General features: G+C 44.7%; 1 protein-coding gene across 1 annotated transcript in view; it reads left to right on the plus strand.

Annotated features, from left to right (window-relative positions):
• LOC124612817 (calpain-C) overlaps nt 1–15,994 on the plus strand; it is a 461,947-nt gene that overhangs the window by 407,068 nt on the left and 38,885 nt on the right. Inside the window, exons 6-7 of the mRNA XM_047141237.1 lie at nt 7,181–7,255; nt 12,517–12,686. Coding sequence (XP_046997193.1) covers nt 7,181–7,255; nt 12,517–12,686 — 245 coding nt within the window. The remainder of the gene's footprint in view (nt 1–7,180; nt 7,256–12,516; nt 12,687–15,994) is intronic.

Raw genomic sequence — 15,994 nt, forward strand, 5'->3', positions numbered from 1 at the left:
GCACGCCGGTTTGAGTGGTATGCACTTTCTGATACATATTCGAGCGACCACTTTCCGTGTGTTATCCATCTCCTGCAGCATACCCCCTCTCTGTGCTCCTCTAGTTGGACCATCTCCAAGGCAGACTGGGGGCTCTTCTCCTCCAGGGCGACCTTTCAGGATCAAACCTTTACAAGCTGCGATCGTCAGGTCGCACACCTCACGGAAGTCATTCTCGCTGCTGCTGAATATTCCATCCCTCACCCTACTTCTTCTCCACGTCGCGTACCGGTCCCCTGGTGGACCGCAGCATGTAGAGACGCTTTACGTGCTCGTCGACGTGCTTTACGCACCTTTAAACGCCACCCTACAGTGGCGAATTGTATCAATTATAAACGATTACGTGCTCAGTGTCGTCGTATTATTAAAGAAAGCAAGAAAGCCAGCTGGGCTGCTTTCACAAGCACCTTCAACAGTTTTACTCCTTCTTCTGTTGTCTGGGGTAGCCTGCGCCGGCTATCTGGCACTAAGGTCCACTCACCAGCTTCTGGCTTGACGGTCGCGAATGACGTCCTTGTGGCCCCTGAGGATGTTTCCAATGCCTTCGGCCGCTTTTTCGCTGAGGTTTCGAGCTCCGCTCATTACCACCCTGCCTTCCTCCCCCGCAAACAGGCAGAGGAGGCTAGGCCACCTAACTTCCGCTCCTCGAATCTTGAAAGTTATAATGCCCCATTCACCATGCGGGAACTCGAAAACGCACTTGGCCGATCACGGTCCTCCGCTCCAGGGCCTGATTCTATTCATATTCAGATGCTGAAGAACCTTTCTCCTGCGGGTAAAGGTTTTCTTCTTCGCACTTACAATCGCATCTGGATTGAGGGACATGTTCCCGCATGCTGGCGCGAGTCTATTGTTGTCCCGATTCCTAAGCCGGGGAAGGACAAGCACTTGCCTTCCAGTTATCGACCCATCTCGCTTACCAGCTGTGTCTGTAAAGTGATGGAGCGAATGGCTAACTCTAGATTGGTTTGGCTGCTCGAGTCTCGACGCCTACTTAGCAATGTACAATGTGGATTTCGTAGGCGCCGCTCTGCTGTTGACCATCTGGTTCCCTTGTCGACCTTCATTATGAATAACTTCTTGCAGAAGCGCCCGACCGCGGCTGTGTTCTTTGATTTGGAGAAGGCTTACGACACCTGTTGGAGGGCGGGCATTCTCCGCACCATGCATACATGGGGCCTTCGCGCTCGCCTCCCTCTTTTTATTCGTTCCTTTTTAATGGATCGACAGTTCAGGGTACGTGTGGGTTCTGTCCTGTCAGACACCTTTCGCCAGGAGAATGGGGTGCCACAGGGCTCAGTTTTGAGCGTCGCTCTCTTCGCCATAGCGATCAATCCAATAATGGATTGCCTCCCAGCTGATGTATCAGGCTCCCTTTTCGTGGACGATTTTACCATCTATTGCAGCGCGCAGTGTACACGTGTCCTGGAGCGCTGTCTTCAGCGTTCTCTTGACCGTCTTTACTCCTGGAGTGTCGCCAATGGCTTCCGTTTTTCTGCCGAGAAGACGGTCTGTATTAACTTCTGGCGCTACAAAGAGTTTCTCCCACCGTCCTTACGACTCGGTCCCGTTGCTCTCCCAATCGTGGAGACAACAAAATTTTTAGGTCTTACATTTGACAGGAAACTTAGCTGGTCTCCACATGTGTCATATTTGGCTGCCCGTTGTACCCGTTCTTTAAATGTCCTGCGTGTTCTCAGTGGTATGTCGTGGGGAGCGGATCGAACCGTCCTGCTTCGTCTATATCGGTCGATCGTCCGCTCCAAGCTGGATTATGGGAGCTTCGTATACTCCTCTGCACGGCCATCCATGTTACGCCGCCTCAACTCCATACAACATTGGGGTTTACGACTTGTGATCGGAGCGTTTTATACTAGTCCCGTAGAGAGTCTTCATGCTGATGCTGCCGAATTGCCACTCACCTACCGGCGCGATATACTGCTTTGTCGGTATGCCTGTCGGCTACTGTCAATGCCTGACCACCCGTCTTATCGTTCCTTTTTTGACGACTCTCTCGACCGTCAATACGGGTTGTATGTCTCTGCCCTGCTACCCCCTGGAGTTCGCTTTCGTCGCCTCCTTCAACACCTTAATTTTTCACTCCCTGCAACCTTTCGAGTGGGCGAGAGCCACACGCCACCTTGGCTCTAGGCTCAGGTCCACGTTCACCTTGACCTCAGCTCGCTCCCAAAAGAGGTTACCCCCGGTTCAGTCTACCACTCCCGTTTCAATATGACCTTCATTTATACAGATGGCTCCAAGACCAATGACGGGGTCGGGTGTTCTTTTATTGTCGGGGCACAAAGTTTCAAATACCGGCTCCATGGCCATTGTTCGGTCTTCACAGCTGAGCTCTTTGCCCTCTACCAGGCTGTTCTTTACATCTGCCGCCACCGACATTCTGCTTATGTCATCTGCTCCGATTCCCTGAGCGCCATCCAGAGCCTCAGTGATCCGTATCCGGTTCACCCTTTCGTGCACCGGATCCAACGCTCTCTTCAGCAGCTGGTGGACGTCGGTTCTCCGGTTAGCTTTGTGTGGGTCCCTGGCCATGTCAGTATCCCTGGGAACAAAGCTGCAGATGCCGCGGCCAAGGCTGCGGTCCTCCAGCCTCGGACAGCTTCTTGTTGTGTCCCTTCATCAGATTGTAGCAGGGTTATTTGTCGGCGCATTTTATTGCTGTGGCATGCCGATTGGGCTGCACTTACAGACAACAAGCTTCGGGCCTTGAAACCTCTTCCCGCGGCTTGGACGTCCTCCTCCCGCCCTTCTCGACGGGAGGAGGTCGTTTTGGCCCGGTTACGCATTGGACACTGCCGGTTCAGCCATCGCCATCTGCTGACGGCTGCGCCGGCGCCGTTCTGCACATGTGGGCAATTGCTGACGGTCCGCCACATTTTAATGTCCTGTCCGGATTTTAACACACTGCGTCTAGATCTTAACCTGCCACGTACTTTAGCTGCCATTTTAGCGGATGACCCACGAGCAGCTGCTCGTGTTCTTCGTTTTATCAATTTGACGAACCTCTCTAAGGACATTTGATGATGCTGTTTTTTAATCCTATGCCTGTCAGTCTGTCTTTTATCGTGTTTTGCCTTTTAGTTGTTGTTTTAAACTTGTGCCTCACGGTGCATTCTTAACGTAGTCAGGGCGCTAATGACCATTGAAGTTGTGCGCCCTAAAACCACAAAAAAAAAAAAAAAAATCCCCTTGTAAGTTTTGCATTGCAGACTTTGCTGGAGATTTTGCCAAAACATTTCCCGTCTTGAATTCTTGCACAAATGTTTCTGCACACATTTTTCTTGGGTTGTGCTTGATGTAACACTCAACAATGAACACACACTGTACTATCATGAGCACCATTTTGTGTTGCATTGAGGTGATCACTAAACACACATGGGTCTCTCACTCTCTCAAACATAATGATGCAGTGAAGTACTTGGGAGCAAGCATTCAGGAGTCGTGCATGTATAGGCATGTAAAAGCAACCAACTGGTGCATGGAAATCACAGTTTTCAACATTTTCTATGATGGCAGTTCTCCTGTTCATTAACAGGGGTTGAATCTGTGTCGGTCTTATAAAAATATTCCATTCCAGTTTTATTTTGTTCTCTCTGTAGTTCTTTGACAACCTCAATTGTCTCTTCCCTCCTAACATCAACGATAAACATTGTCAATTTACAGGTGTTAAGCTTCTTTTCCATTGGCTGCTGCTTTAGACAGTTATTTATTTGTGCTAAATTTTTACCCATTCCATAAAGCAGCTGTTGAATATGTTTGCTGTTTCACTTGGCTCAGTACGGTAATATTTCATTATTCAGTACTGCTATAATGTTCTCATGTGTTTTCTTATTTTTGATTATTTCTTATTTATGATGTTCCAAATAGTGTTTGATTTGTTTGTAGAGTTTCTGATATGCTCATGATTATGTACCATATTCATTTCAACTGTGTAATGACCTTTTGCAAAATCTTCACATATTTTATAGTTCTGCAGGCACGGATCCACGGCTTTTTGTCACTTTCAATCTTTAATGCACCACAGTCGCCAAGGATTTAAAAAAATAAAAAAAAAATAAAAAAATCCAGCCTGAACTTTCCATTGTTTAATATATGAAATTGTAATTGGTTCATTAAAAAAATACACTCCTGGAAATGGAAAAAAGAACACATTGACACCGGTGTGTCAGACCCACCATACTTGCTCCGGACACTGCGAGAGGGCTGTACAAGCAATGATCACACGCACGGAACAGCGGACACACCAGGAACCGCGGTGTTGGCCGTCGAATGGCGCTAGCTGCGCAGCATTTGTGCACCGCCACCGTCAGTGTCAGCCAGTTTGCCATGGCATACGGAGCTCCATCACAGTCTTTAACACTGGTAGCATGCCGCGACAGCGTGGACGTGAACCGTATGTGCAGTTGACGGAGTTTGAGCGAGGGCGTATAGTGGGCATGCGGGAGGCCGGGTGGACGTACCGCCGAATTGCTCAACACGTGGGGCGTGAGGTCTCCACAGTACATCGATGTTGTCGCCAGTGGTCGGCGGAAGGTGCATGTGCCCGTCGACCTGGGACCGGACCGCAGTGATGCACGGATGCACGCCAAGACCGTAGGATCCTACGCAGTGCCGTAGGGGACCGCACCGCCACTTCCAAGCAAATTAGGGACACTGTTGCTCCTGGGGTATCGGCGAGGACCATTCGCAACCGTCTCCATGAAGCTGGGCTACGGTCCCGCACACCGTTAGGCCGTCTTCCGCTCACGCCCCAACATCGTGCAGCCCGCCTCCAGTGGTGTCGCGACAGGCATGAATGGAGGGACGAATGGAGACGTGTCGTCTTCAGCGATGAGAGTCGCTTCTGCCTTGGTGCCAATGATGGTCGTATGCGTGTTTGGCGCCATGCAGGTGAGCGCCACAATCAGGACTGCATACGACCGAGGCACACAGGGCCAACACCCGGCATCACGGTGTGGGGAGCGATCTCCTACACTGGCCGTACACCACTGGTGATCGTCGAGGGGACACTGAATAGTGCACGGTACATCCAAACCGTCATCGAACCCATCGTTCTACCATTCCTAGACCGGCAAGGGAACTTGCTGTTCCAACAGGACAATGCACGTCCGCATGTATCCCGTGCCACCCAACGTGCTCTAGAAGGTGTAAGTCAACTACCCTGGCCAGCAAGATCTCCGGATCTGTCCCCCATTGAGCATGTTTGGGACTGGATGAAGCGTTGTCTGACGCGGTCTGCACGTCCAGCACGAACGCTGGTCCAACTGAGGCGCCAGGTGGAAATGGCATGGCAAGCCGTTCCACAGGACTACATCCAGCATCTCTACGATCGTCTCCATGGGAGAATAGCAGCCTGCATTGCTGCGAAAGGTGGATATACACTGTACTAGTGCCGACATTGTGCATGCTCTGTTGCCTGTGTCTATGTGCCTGTGGTTCTGTCAGTGTGATCATGTGATGTATCTTACCCCAGGAATGTGTCAATAAAGTTTCCCCTTCCTGGGACAATGAATTCACGGTGTTCTTATTTCAATTTCCAGGAGTGTAAAAGTACGAGGGCCGTTCAGAAAGTAACCTCCAGTTGATTTAAAAAAATACACCAAGTTAAATAAAAATATTTTAATATATACATCTTACAACTACATCTTTGCACTATTTTTCTACATAGTCTCCATAGCGATTGAGGCACTTATTGTATCTCTTCACAAGCTTTGAAATTCCTTCTGCATAAAAATCACTCGCTTGTGCCTGGAGCCAGCCTGTGACCGCATCTTTGAGCTCTTCGTCGTCATCAAACCGCTGTGACCCGAGCCATTTCTTCAAATGCATGAAGAGGTGATAATCACTTGGCGCCAGGTCTGGGCTGTAAGGTGGGTGGTTGATAACGTCCCACTTGAAGGACTCAAGAAGGGCCGTTGTTCTGCGAGGAGAGTGAGGACGGGCATTATCGTGCAAAAAAACGATACCGGAAGTCAGCATACCACGGCGTTTGTTCTGTATAGCCCGTCGTAACTTTTTTATTGTTTCACAGTACACGTCTTGATTATTGGTCATACCACGTTCCATGAATTCAACCAACAACACCCCTTTGGCATCCCAAAACACCGTTGCCATCAGCTTTCTGGCAGAAAAATCTTGCGAGGCTTTTCTTGGTTTGGTAGGCGAATTTGAATGTGCCCACATCTTTGATTGTTCTTTTGTCTCAGGGTTCACGTACTTAATCCAGGTTTCGTCACCGGTCATGATTCTGTTTAACAATGGTTCTCCTTCGTCCTCATAACGTGACAGAAAGTCTAATGCAGAGGCCATTCTTTGAGTTTTGTGGTGGTCGGTAAGAATTTTGGGCACCCATCGTGCACAGAACTTACGGTAACCCAATCTTGCTGTCACTATCTCGTACAAGAGAGTCTTAGAAATCTGTGGAAAACCAGTAGACAACTGCGACATTGTGAAACATCGATTTTCACGAACTTTTGCATCAACTGTCTGAACGAGTTCGTCAGTCACCAATGATGGTCTACCACTCCTCTCTTCATCATGAATGTTTTCTCGTCCACTTTTAAATAAACGTACCCATTTACGGACAACTCCTTCACTCATAACTCTTGGTCCGTACACGGCACAAAGCTCACGATGAATAGCTGCTGCAGAATATCCTTTGGCTGTAAAAAACCTTATGACAGCACGCACTTCACATTTGGCGGGGTTTTCTATTGCAGCACACATTTCAAACTGCCACAAAAACTAAACTAGCGCAGGTACGACGTTCACTCGACCATGGCTTGATGCCGACTGACCTGTTGAGTGCGTGAACGCACAGATGGCGTCGCTACTCCCCCCACAACCCGCACTGTGACCAATCGAAGGTTACTTTCTGAACCGCCCTCGTATCATTTAGAGTACTAGCTTAAAGTCCACATTCTGATCCCTATTTACTATTTTTATGCACATTATCCAGACCAAGAAACAGTATTTCATATTTTTTAGTATTTTTGTTGAAGTTAACATTTAGCTATATCTGCATTCTTTTTTATGTACATACCACACTTTCACCAATTGCTGTGTAAGATAGCTTGTGTTTGAAAACATATTGTCATTAGAGGAATTATTTATTTTATAGGTCCGGAATCAAGTTGAAAAGCTTGCAAATGGAATACACATTGGGACCAATTACCGCTTATATGCCATCGAAAGGGTTAGTAGTTTATTTCTATTTGTAATTGTCTGATAACTTTTTGATGAAATTGTTATGAGTACTGTAAGTTTTTCATATTGATAATAAACAATATTGGCAACACATTTCAGTCCATAAAGGTTGTTCAAGCTATATTTGCACTGTACTTCATAAGTATATGTTGTACTCATCCCTTTTCTTGTGGTATTTCTGTGAGTTTAGTTGTAATAATATCACAATTAGGTTATAGTACATAGTATCTGATTGTGAACCCTAGTGTTTAGTACTTCATTCTTAGCAATAATAATGGCATGGCAGAATATGTTATGTCATTCTGAAAAACTATAATGTTTTCTTAGAATCTTCTTGCTACAACTGACACAATGTATCACATTACTTGGAAATTGCATAACTGTTCATGGATCACTCGGTGATTGATGTATCTGACATTGTACATAATGGGGTGTAATTGAAGTAACTAAAATTCATGGAATTAATGAGGGTCCGTGGAAGGCACATAAACAAAGCATTAAATAAGAAATTATTGCCAGCTATTAACTTTTAATTATATATTATCAGAAAATTTCCGATAGTGGGTGGGTGATCTGCATGCTGATCAGATTTCAGTCCTAGGTTCTTTAGTATTGTCTGTATTTGTGATTTTCCATCTAATAAATGTGCTTCATTTACTGAAAGCTACTTTCGTTACAGACCATGTTAGCATCTGTAATGCATCAGACACAATAAAAGGTGTACTCAGAGCCATTTGTTTGAAGCAATTTTCCTTCCAACTGAAAAAGTCAGATGGTTTGTTGGACCTTCTGTTCATATTTTTCCCTCACATCACCAGCCACTGGAAATGCTACAAGAATGTGAATATTGAAAGTGTTACACATAAATGTATGTTACTTGACTTACAGAAAAATAATACGTATGCATATCATATGTACTACACCCTCTCATGTGGTACATTGTAGGTAGTAGGTAACCTGCCTGTTATAAAGTGGTAGCATGTATGTGTTTGGTGATATCTATATGTTGTACCAAGAAATGAGTAACATCCTATCCACAGTCCTTCCCAATTCTCCTAAAGTGGTACTTCACCACTCAACCAATGTATGTGCAATATCCTACTCCATCCCTATGCCATATTCACTCCAAATCCCTTGCCACAGGGTCCATCTCCCTTGGAAAACCTAGACACAAATAAATGAACATTGTAAAAAACAGTTACAGAGGAAGGAAAAAAGGGGAGGGGGAGAGTAAAATCAGTTAAGTAGGGAAGTATAATAGGATAAGAGTATATGCTGGACACAAAGCTCCATTCTCTGGAGTTCGAGGATAATGGCACAGAATGTGAGCATCCATATAGTCTGCGTGGTACAGCAGATTTCTTGTTATGCAATAATGATTGCTCAGCAACTGAATACTGGAATTCTCGAAGGTAGACAGTTCATCTATATCGATTTGTTTCATAGTGGTCATACTTAGGGAGTTTCTCAGTAGTTATGACTGCAAATGCAGCAAGTAAAGGTCAGCTTATAAATGACGTGAATAGTTTTGTACATTTTTTCAGTCATAGGGCTGCTGTTGATGATAGTGTGTGAATCAAGTTTTACAGGAGGTGAGGCTGTAAGGTCAGAAATCTTATGGTAGGTGTGGTGGTCTAGGGGGGTATAAGGTTTGGAAAGTACGTTGCAAAAGGAGGATGATGAGAATACAAATCTTGATGGTTTGAGGAGGATATATGGGACAGGTATTGTTGTAGCTATGAGTACAAGGGGAATCACATGTCAGCCAGTGTACTTATCTTTACTGTTTGGACAAGTTGCCCACTGTGTAAATGTTGTATATTTATTTTTTGTTTTACTAATTACACTAATGGGCATTAAAATTGCTACACTAAGAAGAAATGCAGATGATAAACGGGTATTCATTGGACAAATATATTATACTAGAACTGACATGTGATTACATGCAATTTGGGTGCATAGATCCTGAGAAATCAGTACCCAGAACAACCACCTCTGGCCATAATAATGGCCTTGATATGCCTGTGCATTGAGTTAAACAGAGCTTGGATGGTGTGTACAGGTACAGCTGCCCGTGCAGCTTCAACATGATACCATAGTTCATCAAGAGTAGTGACTGGTTTATTGTGATGAGCCAGTTGCTTGGCCACCATTGACCAGACATTTTCAGTTGGTGAGAGATCTGGAGAATGTGCTGGCCAGGGCAGCAGTCGAACATTTTCTGTATCCAGAAACGTCCGTACAGGACCTGCAACATGCAGTCGTGCATTGTCCTGCTGAAATGTAGGTTTTCGCAGGGATCGAATGAAGGGTAGAGCCACGGGTCGTAACAAATCTGAAATGTAACGTCCACTGTTCAAAATGCCGTCAATGTGAACAAGAGGTGACCGAGACATGTAACCAATGGCACCCCATATCATCACGCCGGGTGATACGCTAGTATGGCGATGACGAATACACGCTTCCAATGTGCATTCACCGCGATGTCACCAAACATGAATGTGACCATCATGATGCTGTAAACAGAACCTGGATTCATCTGAAAAAATGACGTTTTGCCATTCATGCACCCAGGTTCACCGTTGAGTACACCATCGCAGGCGCTCCTGTCTGTGATGCAGCATCAAGGGTAACCACAGCCATGGTCTCCGAGCTGATAGTCCATGCTTCTGCAAAGGTCGTCGAACTGTTCGTGCAGATGGTTGTTGTCTTGCAAATGTCCCCATCTGTTGACTTAGGGATCGAGACGTGGCTGCGCGATCCGTTACAGCCAAGCAGATAAGATGCCTGTCATTTCGACAGCTAGTGATACGAGGCCATTGGGACCCAGCACGGAAATTCCGTATTACCCTCCTGAACCCACTGATTCCATATTCTGCTAACAGCCATTGGATCTCAACCGACACGAGCAGCAATGTCATGATACGATAAACCGCAATTGCGATAGGCTACAATCTGACATTTATCAAAGTCGGAAACGTTATGGTATGCATTTCTCCTCCTTTCACGAGGCATCACAATAACATTTCACCAGGCAATGCCAGTCAACTGCTGATTGTGTATAAGAAACTGGTTGGAAACTTTCCTCATGTCAGCACGTTGTAGGTGTCGCCTCCGGTGCCAACCTTGTGTGAATGCTCTGAAAAGCTAATCATTTGCATATCACAACATCTTCTTCCTGTTGGTTAAATTTTGCGTCTGTAGCACATCATCTTCATGCTGTAGCAATTTTAATGGCCAGTGGTGTACTTCAAGTACAGTTTACATGACAAATCTTTGCTTGCAGTTACTGACTATAACAGAAATAATTAAGTGGTTTAAAAAAATTATCATGACACTGTGCAGGCTTTTTGTTTCAATTGCTGTCATGGCTGTACATAAAACATTTTACCTGAAGATTTGAAATAAGAATGTTGTGGTTGATGCAATGTTCTTGTACACTGTAAGTTCATTTACAATACTACAAGTGATCACTTTGTGTTAAGAAAAAAAAAAAAAAAAAAGAAAAAAGAGTTAAATGCTAGCAAGACTATATATAGAAAATTTTGGAAGTTTTAAAAAGTTTTATAGAAAGTTTTCAAAATTTTTATAATTTTTCATTTGGTTATACCTGGGAAGGATCATCTGATTTTAAGGCCTGACTTGAAAAAGTTGGTGAGGAAGGTGGGATGATATATGAAAGGGGGAACGGACAGGAGGATCAAAACATAAAAATTCTAAGCAGCATCACAAGAGATTTATTTCTGGGGCAAGGTCAGTGGAGTAGTAGAGAAAGAGGAAGGCCCTGGACAGCATGTTGGTATGTGTATTGAGGTACATCTCATTGCAGTGCATTATTTACAACAAATACCTAGGTTGTGGGGAAGGGACACTGATGAGGTCATAGTAGAGATACTTATGCTTGTTGGTGTGTTTGATACAGACTGAAGTTTGTATGTAATGTTCTATGAAATAGAAGTTGATATCCAGGAAGAAATCTTAGGATTTGGATAAGGACTAGACAAGTTTCAGTTTGGGAACAGAATTAAGTTGTTGAAGGGAGTAGGAGCAGTAGTTCTTCAGCATCTACTCAGAGCACAAAAATTTTATTGACAAATGTCAAGTTTCAGGGTCCAGTGGTAAAGCACATACATGGAGACTGAGAGGTCATGGAATCTAATCCAGTCTACCTTTAATGTTTTGGTGATGTGAAGATTCACAAGAAATGACATGTGGTTTGCATTCCATATTAAACTCTAGGTTCTCTTTGTGCTGTGGAATCATGGGGTAGACTATTGAAAGGCTTACATGAGACCAATGACATACATTAAAAAAAAAATGATGAATCTACAACAACTTGGGGAACAGAGCTTCTAGAATTTAAGGTATGTCTCTTCTGTGGAATTAAGCAAAACGATTGTCATGTTATGAGATGATCTCAGTTCTCTTTGCCAGACTCATTGAATTTATCTGTCATGGATGCAAGGTCATTGTTGTTAAACTCAATGTTAAAATGTAGTCTCAACCTCCTTTCACAATGCAAAAGTGTTGATGTGTTCCAAAGTAGCAAACCTTCATCATGAGTAATTCCAATGAGGAAGGTCTGCTCCTTTGAAATTCACTTCTAACGATTTTACGTTGTGAGAGGTGGTCGAGCCTACATTTTAGCACTGCTACAGCTATTGTTTGTTCACAGAAGTGGCGCATGACAGATGAAGTAGTTATCGGTAAGGGTGAAGTTAGTTGATATGATAGTGAATGAGTTTTGTTTTTGCAAACTATCAGGTGGATTTTACAAGAAATAGTACTTGAAAGCAGAGAAATCATATATATGTTGGATGCTTGTGTGGAGAAAGGTTTCATAAGAGGAAGTTTAAAGGTGGACTATAGTGATGGGAATGGATTTGAAATGCTCCAGGAAGTGATTGATATACTGCAATTTACAAATTGAAGGGAGGTTCCTTTTGATAATTTTGAGATGCTCGTCTGCCAGAGATTAGATAATCTGCATTTAGCTTTGAGCTCTGTTAACAGTGTGATGGATAGAATGGATATCAGTTCATTTTAGGTAACAGGTAGGGTGTACAAGGATTTAAATTGCTGCAACTGAAATACCTTTTGAGGGGTTAATGTTGTCAGCATATTCTGAAACCCAGTTTAGATGGTGTAAATGTTGCCTTTGTATAACTTTTCTGTCTTTCTTACCATCTAATTGTCCCTCAGTTCATGCAGTATCATGTATCCATTACCAAACAAAGTGACTGTTTGCAGGTTGAAACTTTTAATGGGGAACCAGTGCAACTAGTCCGCCTGCGTAATCCCTTGGGTCCTGGTGGGGAGTATGTGGGTGCATGGGCCAGGGATTCGCCAGAATGGGATGAGGTACCACCCAGTGAGAAAGAGCGTCTCAATGTGCGGCACATGGGAGAAGGTGAATTCTGGTAAGTATCATCATACAGAAATCCTGGAAAGTAATGAGAGAAATAAGTATGAAGTACAGAATGTGATATGAATTAAGTGTGAAGAACATGTGTAAAGCAGATGATAGAGTTATCTTATGCTTCATAGGTATTTGATGCACTTTGACAACTAGTTCAATGCTTTTTATAAATAAAGGAAAAACCAGAAAAATCCAATACTTTATGTAAGATGGTTGCCTGTCAAACTTGATTAAGTACAGTGAAGTATACAGCATGTGACATGGTATGATCATATATTTCCAGACAAGAAAGTGTATCATAAGTTTGCACTGAAAAAATTTAAAATGTTGGTTTGTTATATATCACATAACATTAGTATGGGATTTGATAACTCTAATCAGTAATACACAACAGTATTATGAAAAGAATGGATTGCTACTCACCATATAGCGGAAATGTTGAGTCACAGACAATCCCAACAAAACGATAGTTACACAACTAAGCTTTGGTCCAAAAAGCCTTCTCCTGGATTAGATAGAAAACACACACACACACACACACACACACACACACAAACACACACACACACACACACATATATATTCATACAAATGCAACTCTCACACACATGACCACTGTCTCTGGCTGACAAAGCCAGACTGCGAGCAACTCTACATAATGGGGGCAGTAAGTGCTACTTGTGAGAGCATACAGGGACAAGATGGAGAGAGAGTAGGGCAGCTAGGTGTAGTTGGGAGGTTAGACGGAGGGCAGGAGGATGGGGGGGGGGGGGGGGGGGGGGGGGAGCACAAAAGGAGAAAAGGACAAAGACTGTGGGTGTGTTGGTGGAGTAGAAGGCTGTGTAGCACTGGAATGGGAACAGGGAAGGGGCTAGATGGGCAAGGACAATGACAAACAAAGGTTGAGGCCAGGAGAGTTACAGGAATGTAGGATATGTTACAGGGACAGTTGCCACCTACGCAGTTCAGAAAAGCAGGTGTTGGTAGGAAGGATCCAGATAACACAGGCTATGAAACAGTAACCAAAATTAAGAACATCATGTCGGGCAGTGTGCTCAGCAACTGGGTGGTCCAGCTGTTTCTTGACCACAGTTGGTCAGTGACCATTCATGCGGACAGATAGCCTGTTGGTTGTCATGCCCATGTAGAATGGAGCACAGGTTAACTTGATCACATGACTGGTTTCACAGGTAGCCCTGCCTCTGATGGGATAGGTGGTGCATGTGACCATACTGAAGTAGGTGGTGGTGGGAGAATGTATGGAAAGGCCTAGCGTGTAGGTCTATTACAGGGATATGAGCCATGAGGCAATGAGGCAAGGGGCTGGGAGAAGGGGTTGTGTAGGGATGTATGAGGATCTTGTGTAGGTTTGGTGCGTGGTGGAATACCACTGTGAGGGGGTGGGGGGGGGGGGGTTGGTGAAGATAGTGTGGTTGGACATTCCTCATTCAGGGCATGACAAGAGATAGTCAAAGCCCTGGCAGAGAATGCAGTTCCATTACACAAGGCCTGGGTGGTAGTGCATTATGAAGGAAATGCTCCTCTGTGGCCAGACAATGGGACTTTGAGAGATGGTGGGTGACTGGAGAGATAAGACATGGGAGATCTTTTTTTGTGTGACATTGGGAGGATAATTATGGTCTGTGAATGCCTCGGTGAGACCCTTGGTATATTTTGAGAGGGACTACTCATCACTACAGATGTGATGGCCATGGGTGGCTAGACTTTATGGAAGGGACTTCTTGATATAGAATGGTCAGCAGCTGTCAAAGTGGAGATATTTCTTGTGGGTGGTAGGTTTGATATGGATGGAAATACTGATGTAGCCATCTTCAATCTTCAGGTCAGCATCAAGGAAGGTGGCTTGTTGGGTTGAGGAGGACCAGGTGAAGGAAATGAGGGAAAGGTGTTGAGGTTCTGGAGGACTGTGGATAGGATAGACTCATCTTTGATCCATATCACAAAGATGTTGTCAATGAACCTGAACCAGGTGAGAGATTTCGAATTCCGGCTGGTTAGGAAGGACCCCTGTAGATGGCCCATGAATTGGGTTGGCATAGAATGGGCATTAGGGATATGAGTGTAAAGGGAGTTGGCATCAATAGTGACAAGCAGGACACCATGTGGTAAAGGAACAAGTACTGTAGAGAGTTGGTGGAGGAAACTGTTGATGACTTTGATGTAGGAGGATAGGTTGTGGGTAATAGGCTGAAGGTGATGGTCTCAGTGGGGGCACAGTAACTGGCCACAAGAGGGCATCCTGGATGGTTGGGTTTGTGGACATTAAGAAGCATGTAGAAGGTGGGGGCATGGGGAATGGTAGAGGTGAGGAGAGAGATAGGCTCTGGGGAGAGGTTCTGACGGGGGCCTAATGATTTGAAGAGAGACAAGAGATACTGCAGGATATCAGGAGTGGGGTCACTGTGGCCAGGATTGTAGGTGGGCGAATCTGACAGCTGGCAGAGTCCTTCTGCCAGGTAATCCTTGCAGTTCAAAACAACACTGGTGGAGCCTTTCCCAGCAATTAGGTTTATAATTTTGGGATCAGTTTTTAGGTGGTGAATTGTGGTTATTTTTATGGATGTAAAGTTAGCTTGCATTTTGAGGGATTTGGAAAATGAAGGTGGTGCAAGGTTTGAGGTTAAGAAAATCTGGAAAGTTAACGGTGAGATCTGGAGGCAGTGGGGGGTGATCACAGGTGGATGTAGGAGTGGACTGAGCCAGCCAAGGTTTTACATTTGTCTTTGGGAGCCTTTGATGGTAGGATGGGTGGCAAAACAGAGTTTCCACTATAGGGACCAGGAGAAGGAGAGAAGGTTTTTAAAAAGTCCAGCATATATGAATTTGGGACTGCTGCAAAAGGTAGGCCTTTGGAAAGGACTGACTTTTCTGTGGGGCTGAGGGTTTTCGAAGAAAGATTTAGGTCTGCTTAGGTTCTGGATTCAGTATGGTGGTCAGATGGAGTTTTAGAGGGTGGGGTAAATGTAGCAGGTCTTCAAGGAAGAATCTGTCAGCTATGAATGAATGTGGGGAGGGTTTGGAGGCTGTTGTAGAAGTGATGGATAGTGGTAGTCCAAAGTGGGAGTGGGAAGTGAATGAGTTGGAGAGTTTTCTTGGGTGACATTGAGCATGCTGCTGTAGTTCCTGGAGGGCAAGGGTTTTTGTGTGTAAGCTGGGATGCAGGAATTTGATATTGCAGAGTAGGAGAATTTCACGGATGGAGAGAAGACATTGCAAGGAGGTTTGAGCCTGATTGATGTGATTTTGCAGGAATATGTTGGTGAGAGTTAAGGACTGGCAGAATCAGAA

This window comes from Schistocerca americana, chromosome 4 (genome assembly GCF_021461395.2).
Source record: "Schistocerca americana isolate TAMUIC-IGC-003095 chromosome 4, iqSchAmer2.1, whole genome shotgun sequence".
Lineage (NCBI taxonomy): Eukaryota > Metazoa > Arthropoda > Insecta > Orthoptera > Acrididae > Schistocerca > Schistocerca americana.